At 43.6% G+C, this 13,011-nt stretch overlaps 1 protein-coding gene and 1 long non-coding RNA gene across 5 annotated transcripts in view; one reads left to right on the plus strand and one right to left on the minus strand.

Annotated features, from left to right (window-relative positions):
- LOC122491813 (TCDD inducible poly(ADP-ribose) polymerase) overlaps positions 1–6,346 on the minus strand; it is a 29,044-nt gene extending 22,698 nt beyond the window's left edge. The window contains exons 1-2 of the mRNA XM_043595051.1: positions 5,975–6,346; positions 1,535–2,492 (exon numbers count right to left, since the gene is read on the minus strand). Coding sequence (XP_043450986.1) covers positions 1,535–2,451 — 917 coding nt within the window. The 5' untranslated portion in view covers positions 2,452–2,492; positions 5,975–6,346. The remainder of the gene's footprint in view (positions 1–1,534; positions 2,493–5,974) is intronic.
- Positions 6,347–6,352: 6 nt separating this feature from the next.
- LOC122491814 lies at positions 6,353–11,832 on the plus strand. Of its 4 annotated transcripts, none has more exons than XR_006299453.1 (4): positions 6,353–6,482; positions 8,697–8,790; positions 9,700–9,759; positions 10,427–10,465. It is a non-coding gene; the product is annotated as an uncharacterized LOC122491814 (long non-coding RNA). The 4 variants fall into 4 exon arrangements; XR_006299451.1 differs by having other exon boundaries at positions 9,697–9,759; positions 10,427–10,457; XR_006299452.1 differs by lacking the exon at positions 9,700–9,759 and having other exon boundaries at positions 6,354–6,482; positions 10,423–10,461.
- Positions 11,833–13,011: the final 1,179 nt, after the last annotated feature.

Raw genomic sequence — 13,011 nt, forward strand, 5'->3', positions numbered from 1 at the left:
CCCATGCATCCCTTTTGAAACAAATGATGCAAAGTTCTAGTCTCATGATAATTAAGTTGCTAAAAAGACACACAGATCTGTGTACTATACAACTTACACAATGCAATATCAAAAGAAAACCACTTACCTAATACTAAAAGGGAACAAATTAAAAAACAAAACCAAAAACCTGGTTTCTACAATACGAACAATGCCCTGGCACTATGTTAGAACACAGAAGGTTAACATCAAGACTAACAAAATTAGACAACTTGGAAACGTTTACTGACACCATTTGATTGCTGGCTCTCCAGACACTTGGGTTAGTGTAACCCAACTTATCTGTGAAAAAAGATGACTCTTAAGAAAGTTTTCTCTCAGACTTGTGGGTTAGGATTCTCAGCATATTTTTCCTTTCTATGGGTCATGCCTCTCAGTACTGTATCAGGCCATTCATTATCTGTGAAGCTGTCAGGTTGCCCTCATTGTCTCCCAAGTCAGGTAGCATGGACAGATGTGTTCTTCTCCCCTCATAGAATTTTAATCCTTTCTCTTGGTCATAGACAAATAGCTAGTAACATCATATACTTTAACTCCTATACTACAGGAGAAACAAATTTGAAATGTAAAGATTAATGCTTACTACACAGCCATTTTTACACTAGCAACTTCACACATGGCAACTACCATTTCTTTCAATTTATATTCAATTAAGTAAGAATTCAGATGTGGAAATTTCAGTTCCCTATCTGAATTTGCACTAAAAGAACTGAATTATTTACATACATGTCTTGCATACAAAAACTTGAGGATAACTGTTTTTTATGTAAATGGTAAATCAACATATCTATTAACATAAAATTTCCCTGTAAATCAACATACCTATTAACATAAAATTTCCCTTCAACTCACTGCTCAGGTCTAAGAAAACAGCCTGAATTGTAGAACAATTTTCTCTACAAGGTAAACAGAATAATAAACTTAAAGGTAGAAAGACTTAAGGAAACTTAAAAAAGAAAAAAAAATTAATGTTTGGGCATGATTCAGAAGTTTGGGAAGAAGCTCACAGAAAAACCATATCATTCAAAATGGAAAGAGGGACACAGATATCTCCAAATGATACTATTTTCCTTTAAAAAACTAGCAGCTACTCAACATGCAAAACTTTAAAATTAGATAAATTTGGTATTCATTATTTGTGCTACAGTAAGATTAACCTTGGATTTTCTTTCAAAAGCAAGCTCTTTTGTGTGATTAAAACAGTATCTGATTCACAACATTCAATGTATATGCAACTTCTCTGGCACACACATACTGTACAGAGTGACATATGGATTGTTCAAATCATAAAACTTCATAATCTGGTTAGGTGAATACTCCGCATTAAACCAACATGAAAAACCAGGTTAGCATACAGCTGAAAGAGTAACAGTAAAGAAAAGAATAAAACCTGTTAGGTTACTACTGAAAGAAACTACCCTACTAATAAGCATTTAGCCTCTTGACCTTCTCTATAGGATTTAACAATAGTTTTAAAGTAGTTATAAATACATACCCATACTTCATTCTCATTCTATCATTCTCTGGGTTACAGTAAAATCTTTCCAAGTGCTCCTGGGAATCAGTGGATACACTCTGCCACTTTTGAGTAGTTGTCCTCTTGATCTGCCAATGATATGGCAAGACCGTGTGGTGCTTCAAACAATCCCTGCCATAAATACAAGTGCCTTGCAAAAAGTCCATGCAAATTTCAATTCCATTCTCTTGGTGAGTGTGGTACTGTAGCTGGTTCACCAGCTCAAACACAAGGTCAAGGGAAGCCTCTTCACTTTTGTCCTGAAAAAGCTCGGTACTCAACTTATCACTGGTGTCCAAAATGTACTGGATTGTAAAATTGTTGTCTTGGAAAACCCCTGGAATGTAATCCATGACTTTGTCTATGCAGTCAGGACTAGTAGGAACATCACTTGAAACGGGGTGCAAAAGGTCAGTCTGGAAGTGCCCTGCTGTAGAATCTGCCACCGTCCCACTGATAGCTTCCGGTGGAAAGCTGTGATCCTGGATTGGAACCACTTGTTCTGGAGTATCAGTGGAAGGATGAGCTTCTGGTATTTGGCCCCCAACATTTGTCCCATCAGGAATCAGGACAGACATACTGTTTTCCGCTGGTGGACATGATGGATTGATTTCCAGGGGTTTTTTCACAATAGGTTCATGTAAGCTGCTCTCATCTGCACTCTGGTTTCTAGATCTAAAAACGCCATCAAGTGAGCCAGATTCTAGCAAAGTATTTAAAATTGGCCTCAAAGACCTCAGGGTTCCGGTTCCCAATCTCTTCTGTTCCTTTTTCTTAAAACAAGTCTTCAATGGAGTGATCTTCTCAGAGAGTCTCATTTGGCATGAAAAGTCATCAGGAGGAGAGGGAGGCTGCACTACACAGTCTGGCTCAGGTTCGGTGGTTTCCATTTCCATGGTGTGGATGAGCTCCAATTGCTCCTCAGAGTCTAAAAATCCTACCAGGAAAGGAAAGAAGATGATCATTTGCAAGCTGACAACAACTGGATCCCATTCATTCATCAAAATGTTTTGTTTTAGTCTGTGACTAAGTCCCTGAAGTCACTCCTCTTATACCATATTTCATCTTTATGGGTCAATTTTAAATTTTAATGAGAAATTAAGGTTCCAAAGCAGCCAAGGCTATTCAAAAGCCCATAGCAGGTAAAGGTAAAGAGATAGTATCTTCTAATAGACTCTTGACATTTATTTGTGGACAATATATGATTGGTAATTCTGCTGGAGTATCAGTTTTTACTGTAAGTCTAGGGTGGGGTTGGGGGGTGAGGTGTAGAAATAAGTGTGGCTAACTGATGACAGCAGGGAAACCACAACTTCTCTGGTTTGTGGTTCTCTTCACAGTTGTTTATCACCTATCTCATGAGGTGACAAAACGGTTTCTTTGTAAAAAAAAAAAAAAAAATTCACCAAATTAAAGATTAACTTCAAAGTTAAATAGTGAGTGAATTTAAAGCATGAGAATCTACCCAGGAAACAGGGGCTGTCAATGGAAATGTTATGTGGGAGAAAGCCAGGAGCATGTTGAAGCACTTCTAAGTTCAAATATATTCCTGAAGGATGTTAAGGGTCTACTTTTAATGTTTATTTATTTTTGAGACAGAGACAGAGCATGAGCAGGGAAGGGGCAGAGAGAGCGGGAGACACAGAATGTGAAGCAGGCTCCAAGCTCCGAGCTGTCAGCACAGAGCCCGACGTGGGGCTTGAACTCGCGAACCACGAGATCATGACCTGAGCCAAAGTCGGACGCCCAACCGACTGAGCCACCCAGGTGCCCCAAGGGTCTACTTTTACAATTCCCAAAACATTACCACTATTGGAGAAGGAATGCCAGTTGCTTGTTTAGCAACAGAAGCTACATCAGCAGCAACCACTATAGGCTGTTTCAGAGACCAAACACAACTTCTTAATTGCAAAAGGGCCTCCTTGTCCTTGTCTTCAGAAATGACACATACGTGACTTTATCTATTAAAGCAAATGAAGCCATATTATAGAAAAATAATGCAAGAATATAAAACACACACACCAAATGTCAGCTTCCTAATGAGCTACTCAAACCAAAAAGGTGCTCTCTTCAAAGAATCAGACCCCTTGAAAAAAACTAGAACTTAAAGTCAAAAGCAAAGCAAACTCTGTAAAATGACAAATATCATCGTCTCCTCCTTAGCACTGTAGGAGGTGGAAAAGAGCTGGTGATAAGCAATTAATCTTCTCTCTCTCTCTCTCTCTCTCTCTCTGTCTCTCTCTGTCTCTCTCTCTCGGCCAACAGACTAAAAGAAAAAGAGATCATTGATGCAAGGGTCCGTGGCCTCATCAAATACTCATCCCAGGTGACCAGTACTATGCCTAGCACAATGCACACAGGTGCTCCATAATATTTAACTGAATAACTGAAGAAAAAGCACCTGTTAAAAATCTAGTTCTGTTAGCCTTTATAGGTCAACAATAACAAAATTATAAAACTGAGTCCCCAGAAAAATGAGTATTAAAGATCTAACTGGAAACATTCATGAATCTATGTATAAAAAGTTCATAATGATCAAACTCAAAGAAAGCACAGTACAGCTAACCCTTGAACAAGGTGGGTGGAAGAGGCGGTTCATGGAACCCACCCCTGGAAAAATCCACCCATAACTTTTTGAGCCCCGAACTTAACTACTAGCAGCCTACCGTTAACCAATAACAAACAGCCGATTAACACAAATTTTGTGTTACATGTGTTATTGTACTGTATTCTCACAACAAAGTAAGCTACAGGAAAGGTTGAGAAAATCACAAAGAAGAGAAAACACATTTACAGTAGTACACAAAATCCACATATAGGTGGACCCGGAAAGTTCCAACTTGTTTTTTAGCGTTCAACTGTATAGAGCCAGGTGTTAGGGCACACGGTAAGTACAAAAGGAAAAGGCAGAAAAAGAGTTCGGTGTGAGCTGGCATTGTTAGGGAAGGAGGGACTTGACATAAGACATAAATCAACTGGAAAGCCGCCAAGCCAGGCGTTATTATTCATCACTCGGCGCTCTTGCCTCAAGGCACAATTGGCACAGATTGTGGTATTCCCTCTCCACCCCACTAAACCCGCCTGTGCCTTCCCCTCGCGTGCGTGCGCGCGCGCACACAGACACGCGCGCGTGCACACACACACACACACACACACACACACACACACACGCCACTCCTACCACATCCACCCAAGGCAAAACAGACACTGAACCAATTTTATTTATAGAGGTGTACACACACACACGGTAACTTTTCCTGTTATTGCCCTCCGTCAAACTGGGAAATAAAACTGAGGAAGAGGCGGAGAACTGAAGTGGCTGGAGTGGGGAAGTCACTAGAACCCAGTTCCTCAATTAGTTTGCATAACAGAAAAATAAAGATTGGAAGGACACTTCCTCCGGTCCCCCGGCTGCAGGCGACCTACCGCTCCACCCCTCACCTCGTGATCTCACTCCCGGCCCCCGGCGCAGTGCACCGAAACAGCCCGCTGCAAACTCAGGACTTTTCCCCCGCGCAGCCCCTGCGCGACACCCGGACGCCGAGCCCGGGTCCGAGAGACGCCTCCTGCCGGCCGCGGCGGTTTCCGCAGCTCCGCCCCCGGGGCCGCGCCAACTCCGCGCAGCGCGACCGAGGCGCCGCCCGGCTCGGCCAATTCCCGGCGTTCCGGAGCATCGCACCCTCGCCTTCCCCGCGGCAGGCTCCGGAGCGCCCCCAAAACCTCCCCGCAGCCTCGTCCCAACCAGCGACCCCCGCCCAGGCTTCTCCCCATCCCAGAAGCCCCCCAGGGCGCCGTCCACACTTAATTGCTTGCTCGCCTCCTCAAGCGACCTTCCTGCGAGGATCGTCCTGCGAGTCTCGGAGGCTCGCAGAAATGAGCCGAGAAGCGCGGGGGGAAGGCGGTCGGCGCTACTCGAGGTGGCGGGGAGGAAGGCGAGGACTCCTGTGCCTTCAAAGTTGATCTGAAAACAGCCTGCAAACTTCTGGGCTGCCGCCGGAACGCGGGTCTGCCGAAAGGCTCCCCGCAGCTGCCGTGCCCTGCCCCTCAATCTGCGAAGTGCTTCTCCTCACTTCGCCTCAGAGCGCTCGGGGTCCGCCCGGCGGGGGAGGCCGCATAGACGTGCCCCCGCGCCCACCCAGACCAAGTGGGACTGGGGAGACGCCGGCGACCCTGACTAAACCCTTCAGTGTCTTCCTCAGATTTATACACCTGCCCGAGGCCGTAAGTGATTAAGAAGTGTACACCAATCCCGTCCCGGTACTGACGGGATCCGAGTGAATTTGGTAGAAAAAGGCACAGTCTAAACATCAATCACCCCTAGATCCGTGAGAGGCTGCGAAGCCGGAGACCCCCGTCCTCGCCCACCATCCCAGCTAAGGTTTCTCGTCGGCTCCTCAGAGCCCACCCGGAGCCCTTTACCTGATCGCGCTGCCTGAGAGAACGGACCGCAGGAGCCGAGTCGCCTCACCGCCGGCTCGCCGGCAGCGTCCGCGCGGGAGGATCGGCGCGCAGGGCAGGCTTAGGCGTCTAAGGGTCGCAGGCCGGAGACGCGACAAGCAGCGCACTGGCCATTCCGCCACCGGGAGTGCAGAAAGCCGCAACCGCACTCCCGATCCAGCTCGCTCGCCTGTCACCCCGAGCTCTGCTTTAAAGTGGCTTCCGGTCGCCTCCTCTCTGCTGCCCCGTCGCGGAGGCGGAGCCTGGGCCGCGGGGGAGAGGGGTGGGGTGAGAGGGCCGGGCGCTCAGTGGGTGCCGGGAAGGAGGCCCGCCCCGCGTGCGCGTGCGCGCTCTCTGGCAGGGAGGCGCGCGAGGGGTGCCTGCGGCGGCCGCGTGCTCCCGCGAGGGGGCGTGTCCTTCCGCGGCCAGCTGGGTCCCCGAGGGTCCAGATCCACGCGCGGGCTGGAGAGCGCGCACGGCTGTGAAGAGGGTAAGTGTGCGCCCCGTGAGGGAGGCTCTACCTGACTGCAGACACGTGAAGGGTCACGGTGTTCCGAGGAAACCCGAGCACCCGAGAGGATGTGAAACGGAACGAGCGGTTTCTGTACAGTAGGCTTTATCTGCCTCCTCGTAAGACGCCTCCTGCCCTTGACGCCGCTGGACCCCAAGAGGAGACAAACGGCTGCTACTGCCACTGTGGCCAGACGGGGTCGCCCTCCGCATACCTGACGGCCCGGCCCAACAGCGCACCGGCCAGTAGCCTACCCGACGCGGTCGGTCGTGGGCACTCCTCCGTTTCACGGGAAACGTAGGCAGCGTAACAGAAGGGAAACCTACCTTTGGGGTTTTGACAGTAAGAGCGAGTGTATGTGCTTGAAAGCCCTTAAACACCGTAGTGAATAATTTATTCATTCAGGAAATGTTTGCTCAGTGTCTATTGTGTGTGTAACTAGGATTAGGCTACATACAGCCTTGATCAGCTCAGACGCCATGCCTGTCTTCGTGGAACTTGCAGAGTACCATACACTCATCTTTAGTATATACATTGCATTGTGACTTCGCTATAGTTTCTGGACCATAAAATGGCTTGGATGGTAAGCCTCTTCCTATATCGAACAGCCTTTCAGTGGTAGAGGAAGAAAACTACGTTCAATTCATGTCATCTCTACATATTGGAGGAGAAAGGCCCTTTTCTTTTCCTAAAAGTTAATTATGGCTATATCCCCAACAGCTGGCAGAGAGAAGGGACCACAGCTTGCAAAGCTGTGCTCTCTGCCTGAGATCTAAACTGACTGAATTCCATAATTCGGAGACTTTCTGGGTTGAAAAAGAAGTCAACTATGACCTTACAAAACACGAAAGCCTATCAAAACAGGAGCTAAGCAGCAGTAGTAATAGAAGTAACTGTTTCAAGCTTTCTTAAACTATTCTATACCAGACTGGGTGACACACCAGCAAAGAATGGATTAAGGGTAGTACCTCCCCAGCAGGCGTATTTCACATTGCATCAAGTCATGGCCATTCAACTAAGGTAGGATTGATATGGACAGAATTCAGAGGCTAATAGGTGAAATAGAATGCAAGTCTTTGCATCATGCTTACTAATGTGTCATTGGCCAAAGCAAGTCATATGACCAAACTCAGACTCTGTGTAGGAGGGCCAGGAATAAGAGAATAAGAGGCCAGGAATATGAGAAGGTGTGGTTCATTTGGGGGGGGGGGGCACTTAGATTAAGGACAGACCACCTTAATCCAGGGATTAATAAACATTACTTCCAGAGTGTAGCCCTTTGGAATTCCAATTTGAAGTCTTTCTTCCTCAGGCCCTGAACTCAAATCTTTCACCTTCCATTCCCTACCCACTTCCCCCGAGGCAGTTGAAAATTCTAGCTAGTTCTCAGCCTCTACTACTTTCAGAACATCAATTGCCCCAGAGAGAAAAATGGCACCAGGTTCTTGACTCACCACTCTTGGATCTAGGTTCCTCAGACTGTTAAAGGTTTACTACTCCAGAAGAGGTATTTTCCACAAGGTCCACCCCAAATGTGATCCCTGGAAGATAATGGGATAAAGAAGGTCCTCCTACAGAACAAAATCAGGAACTGACAGATTAAATGACCAAGGGCATAGATTTCTTGCTAGTTACCTAACAAGATATGTGATGTTCTGTGCACCAGTGCTCACTGTGTGTTTCCCATTTTCCCCTTTTCTGATGAGACTTTTACCACCATCCTGTACCTTGTCTATCCACCGTTATTTATTAGGAGTACAAGGCAAATAACTTTTCTTTAAAAGTTGGTTCCCAGAGCATGAAGAGCCACACATTGGGAGTATTCCATATCATTGGAACTTCTGGATCCTGGACTGTGAGCTCATTACAATAACTGGATGAAACTTTGAGATTGTTTCCCTTAGGGAGGGGATAAGTATATTCCTTATATGAGAAGAGGGTTAGCAGATACTAATGATTGCCCCTTCCTTATCAGAAAGAGCCTGATACTTTTTAGAGGAAGGGGGAAGGGGGAGGGCTAGCAATGTGGCCAGCCAAAAAACTCATTTTCCTAGATTTCATGCTCTTATGAGTGGCCATGGCATATAATTCTAGACACATGGTGAAGATTTCTAGAAAACCACTTCTTCCTTAACATATATAGACACGCCTTCCATTTCTTCTTTTCTTCTTTCTCCTATAACACAATGTAAGGATGGAGATGGAGCCTCATGACAAAAATGAAAATGAACGTGATGTGGGAAATATAAAGAAGAGATCCCCAAGATAAGGATTCTGGAGCAGAAAGGTAGGAATCTGAGTCATTCATGATATCTTGAAGCTGCAGCAGCAGTCCTAGACTGGCTACCCCTGAACTCATTGTAACCCCAATTTGGTTAGACTGTTTTCTGTTATGTGCAGCTAAACATGTTCTTAGCTAATACATAAACTATGATAAGTTACCTTCTAACTAGTCTTCTTGCTTGGAAGCTCTATCAATTAGATAGCAACATGACCTTATGTCAGAAATATAAGCTGTCACAAAGTAATACATCAACTCCTATAACATTCCCTGCCAGTTTCACAGGTATACCAAATTGTATAATTAAGAAATAGGTTTATTAAAGAAAAAATAGAAAGTAGAGAGGAGACAAGGATACCCATAGTTGAACCTTCTTAAGTCCTATTTTAACATTTTGCTGTGGTCTGTTTTATTCAAAGGTTTTTTTTTTTTCTATCATTGTTATTGTATTTTCGTATTTTGTTTAACACTATAAATAGCTGTCCATGTTAACACAATCTTTTGAACAAATAGCCATTTAATAGTCTGTAACTATAACAAGTTTTACTTTACTGGGTCCTTGTCATAGAACTTGTCAATTCACTTTTTAAAAAAAAAATCATTTATTCACTGAGTATCTACCACATTCGAGTCACTGGATTAAATATTGTAAGTAAACATACATGAATAAGTGGCTCCTCTCAAATATTCTTCAAAACTACAAAAGAAACCTATACATGCAACATATAGGGTATAGGTAGGTGTACACTTTTTATTTACATATGGCCCTATATATGGCCCTAAGACATTTAATTCTTTTTAAATATATTTATAGGATTGAAACGTTCTAATTCCTTTCTGTGTATTCCTTTTGTCGCTAATTTCTGTTACCCGTGTCCACTGGATTTGCCTTGGCATGGCTGATCAATTCAGTAGAGCACTTCCAATGAATAACTTATCCATCCAAAAGCCAAGACTACTTACTGGAAATTTCAGGTGACCCAAGGCCTCCCATTTTTTCCCTCCCATTTTTATTAACATAAGACATGCTATAAAGTATAAGTAACAGTATCTGTTGCTTTCTGTTTTCACAATTATTAGTAATAGTTAATTCCCCAACATCCTTATGGTAGAAAGATAATCATTTCTGGTTACCACACCGAGAAGGAAACAGTGACTAATGTGACTCAGCACAGTGAAAGACTCGAGATTTGAAAACAGAGGCCTTAGCTCTTAGCAATGCTATACTGAGATTACATGGAGAACACAACCAACTTGCATAAATGGCAGACTGACAATTCCTTATCTGTGAGTGCTAAGTCCAGGCTATAATGTTTTCTGACTATGTATATAAAGACAACTTATTATTTAACTTAAATGAAATTCATATGTGAATGTATCTAATATAGCCAAAGTGAAAGAAAAGTCGAACTTCTTATCTAGACAAAAGAATTACTATTGTTTTTAAACATACAATCTATTATTGAAAATTGTGTTTTGATGTTCTTATTAATGGGTCAGCCCCTGGAACTTACCTAACTTCCCTTTGAGGGGGTGCTGCACGCTTGGCATTCTAGAACAAGAAAAGTTTTGGGCTGAAATTGATTTACGTCAAGTGGGTTTAAAAAAAAATTTTTTTAACGTTTATTTATTTTTGAGACAGAGAATGAATGAGGGAGAGTCAGAGTGAGGGAGACACAGAATCCGAAACAGGCTCCAGGCTCTGAGCTGTCAGCACAGAGCCCGACGCGGGGCTCGAACTCACGGGCCGCGAGATCATGACCTGAGCCGAAGTCGGACACTTAACCGACTGAGCCACCCAGGCGCCCCTCAGGTGGGTTTTAAATATGGTGTTGATGCACAAAGATTGGAAAATGCTGCTAGAGGATATGTCAGAGAAACTAAAGGTGTAGGGAATTTAATCAGCATGAAATAAGGGTGAATTAATTCAAAGTTCAGAGGTAGGTTGGTTTAGAGCCAGACACGAACATGCTTTGATAAATGTGAACTTAAGATTCATATTTTCATAAAGTGATAAAATATTAACCTTAAGGACTATTTCCAAATTTTAAAAATATTTCTCCTTTGTAATCTCTTTCTTGAGACTCACTTTTCTCCACCTCTGCTGAGGCAGTAAGGTACCTCTGTCTGGGAAAGGTGAAGATACAAGGCCTAGAGAAAATTAAGCATAAAATAGGAATAGCCTGAGTTCTAAAATGTTTATGCCAGATCACAAACTATTCTGTTTATCTAAGATTTGCATTTGTCAACTGCCTAATCATCTGCTCAACTGTTCTTCTTACAGGATGCATGACAATCAAGTGTGCTCTTCAATCCCCTTCAAGTTTTGGACCTGTTGTGTAATTCCTACAGCACATAATCAAAGTGCTATTTGATCTAACTGTTTTGGGGTCTATATACAATGATCCCCTTGGAGGAGTCCCCAGATGTTTTCCAGATCATTCATTCCGTTGATTCAGTACAATTTATTGGGTATGTGTGTGCCAGGTACTAGTTATGCAATGATGACTAAGATAGTCCCTATTCTCTGTCAGCCTCTTATAGTAAAGTCTGTGAACTGACCACACAGATGACCTGCAGAAGTCTGCTGCAGATTCTCCTGCCCTATTCCAGACCTCCTGAACCCAAATCTCAGAGGCAAGGGATTCTGCACTTTGAAGATGTTCCCTAGGTACTGTTGCTTTAGGAGTTCATAATCTTTTAAAATACTTGAGATAGTGGGAGATAGGGAGGGGACAGAGACTTGGGGGGAGGGGGAAGGTATGGCCAAATAGGAAAACAAACAAATACACTACGGTGTGGTAAGTGCTAAAATAGAGGTATACAGGCAAAGCGCTGAGAATATATGAGGAGGAGTTAAGCCTAACTGCATAATGTCAGAGGAGAGAATTGCCAACAGGAGATTTCTTAAAGTAGCTAGAATTATTATTCTTTAGCATGCTAAGAAACTCATTTGTCTACTTGGAGTACAAGTAAAAAAAACGCAATTACTTTTTGAAAATGAATTCCCAATTAAAGATGATCTTGAAAATCATGTTCAGAGATCCATCTGAGTTAACAGCATTTCTACTTGTAGGAGTTTATCTTAAGGATATAATTAGGGTGGGGCATCTGGGAGGCTCAGTTGGTTAAGTGTCCAACTCTTGATTTCTGCTTAGGTCATGATCTCACAGTTCATGAGATTGAGCCCTATGTCAGGCTCCATGCTGACAGTGCAAAGCCTGCTTGGGATTCTCTCTCTCTCTCTCCCTCCTCCCCCCCCCCCCATGTGCACTCTCTCTCTGCTCCTCCCCCACGTGCGCACTCTCAGAAAATAAATAAACTTTAGGGGGAAGGAAAAGGCTATAATTAGGGTATAAGCACAGGCTTGGTTACAAAGCTGTTCCCTGCAAATAAATCGTGCCCAAGTGCTCATTTTCATCAAGTCCCAGAATCAGTTCTCTGTGGGACAACTTTCCTGTCCCCACTCATACTATTGTGAGGCCATGATAGTTTCCTTTTCTGCTCTTCAGACTCTACAAAGCCAATACACAAGATTTTGTTTAGTAACAAAAATGGAATTTAGGAATTTAATTCATCAGGAGCCCTGGCTAGCCACATTGGGCAGTATCGTGTACACAATATCAGTTTTCACGTTGATGTCTAAACTTCAAAAATGGTGATTTGGCACACTGGCACACTAGCCATTCATTGAGGAAAGATGGTTTTCATGCCTACCTGCCTTTTGTTTGGACTCTCCCACTAGGCAGATGTCTCCTGGACATAGGTTTTCAGTTTGGCCTATACATGAGAATTACTTGAGCCACTTTAAAAATGAACATCACTAGTCTCTACACAAGACCAGTCAAATCAGAATCTCTCAGGTGGGGCTTGTGCTTGTGAACAGGAACTATATTTATTTATTTTTTTCCTAATTCCCAGGAAAACACTTGACATAATCAGATAGTTATGACCCCAACTCATTCATTCGTTTGTTTATTCATTGCCAAACACTTGAGCATGTGTTCTAGGCACTTTTAAGTGCTAGGGACAGAGCAGAGAATAAAATGGTCAACTCTTATCAACATTCTAATGGGAAGAAATAGACAAGTAGTATCAGGTGATGATGAAAGCTCTAAAAATAAGACACGGTAAGGGTATACAACCACATAATTTATCAAATAAAAACACTTTGAGAATAATTATTTATAATTATGCCAAGATAATGCAGATGAAACCAGGACTGCC

This window comes from Prionailurus bengalensis, chromosome C2 (genome assembly GCF_016509475.1).
Source record: "Prionailurus bengalensis isolate Pbe53 chromosome C2, Fcat_Pben_1.1_paternal_pri, whole genome shotgun sequence".
Lineage (NCBI taxonomy): Eukaryota > Metazoa > Chordata > Mammalia > Carnivora > Felidae > Prionailurus > Prionailurus bengalensis.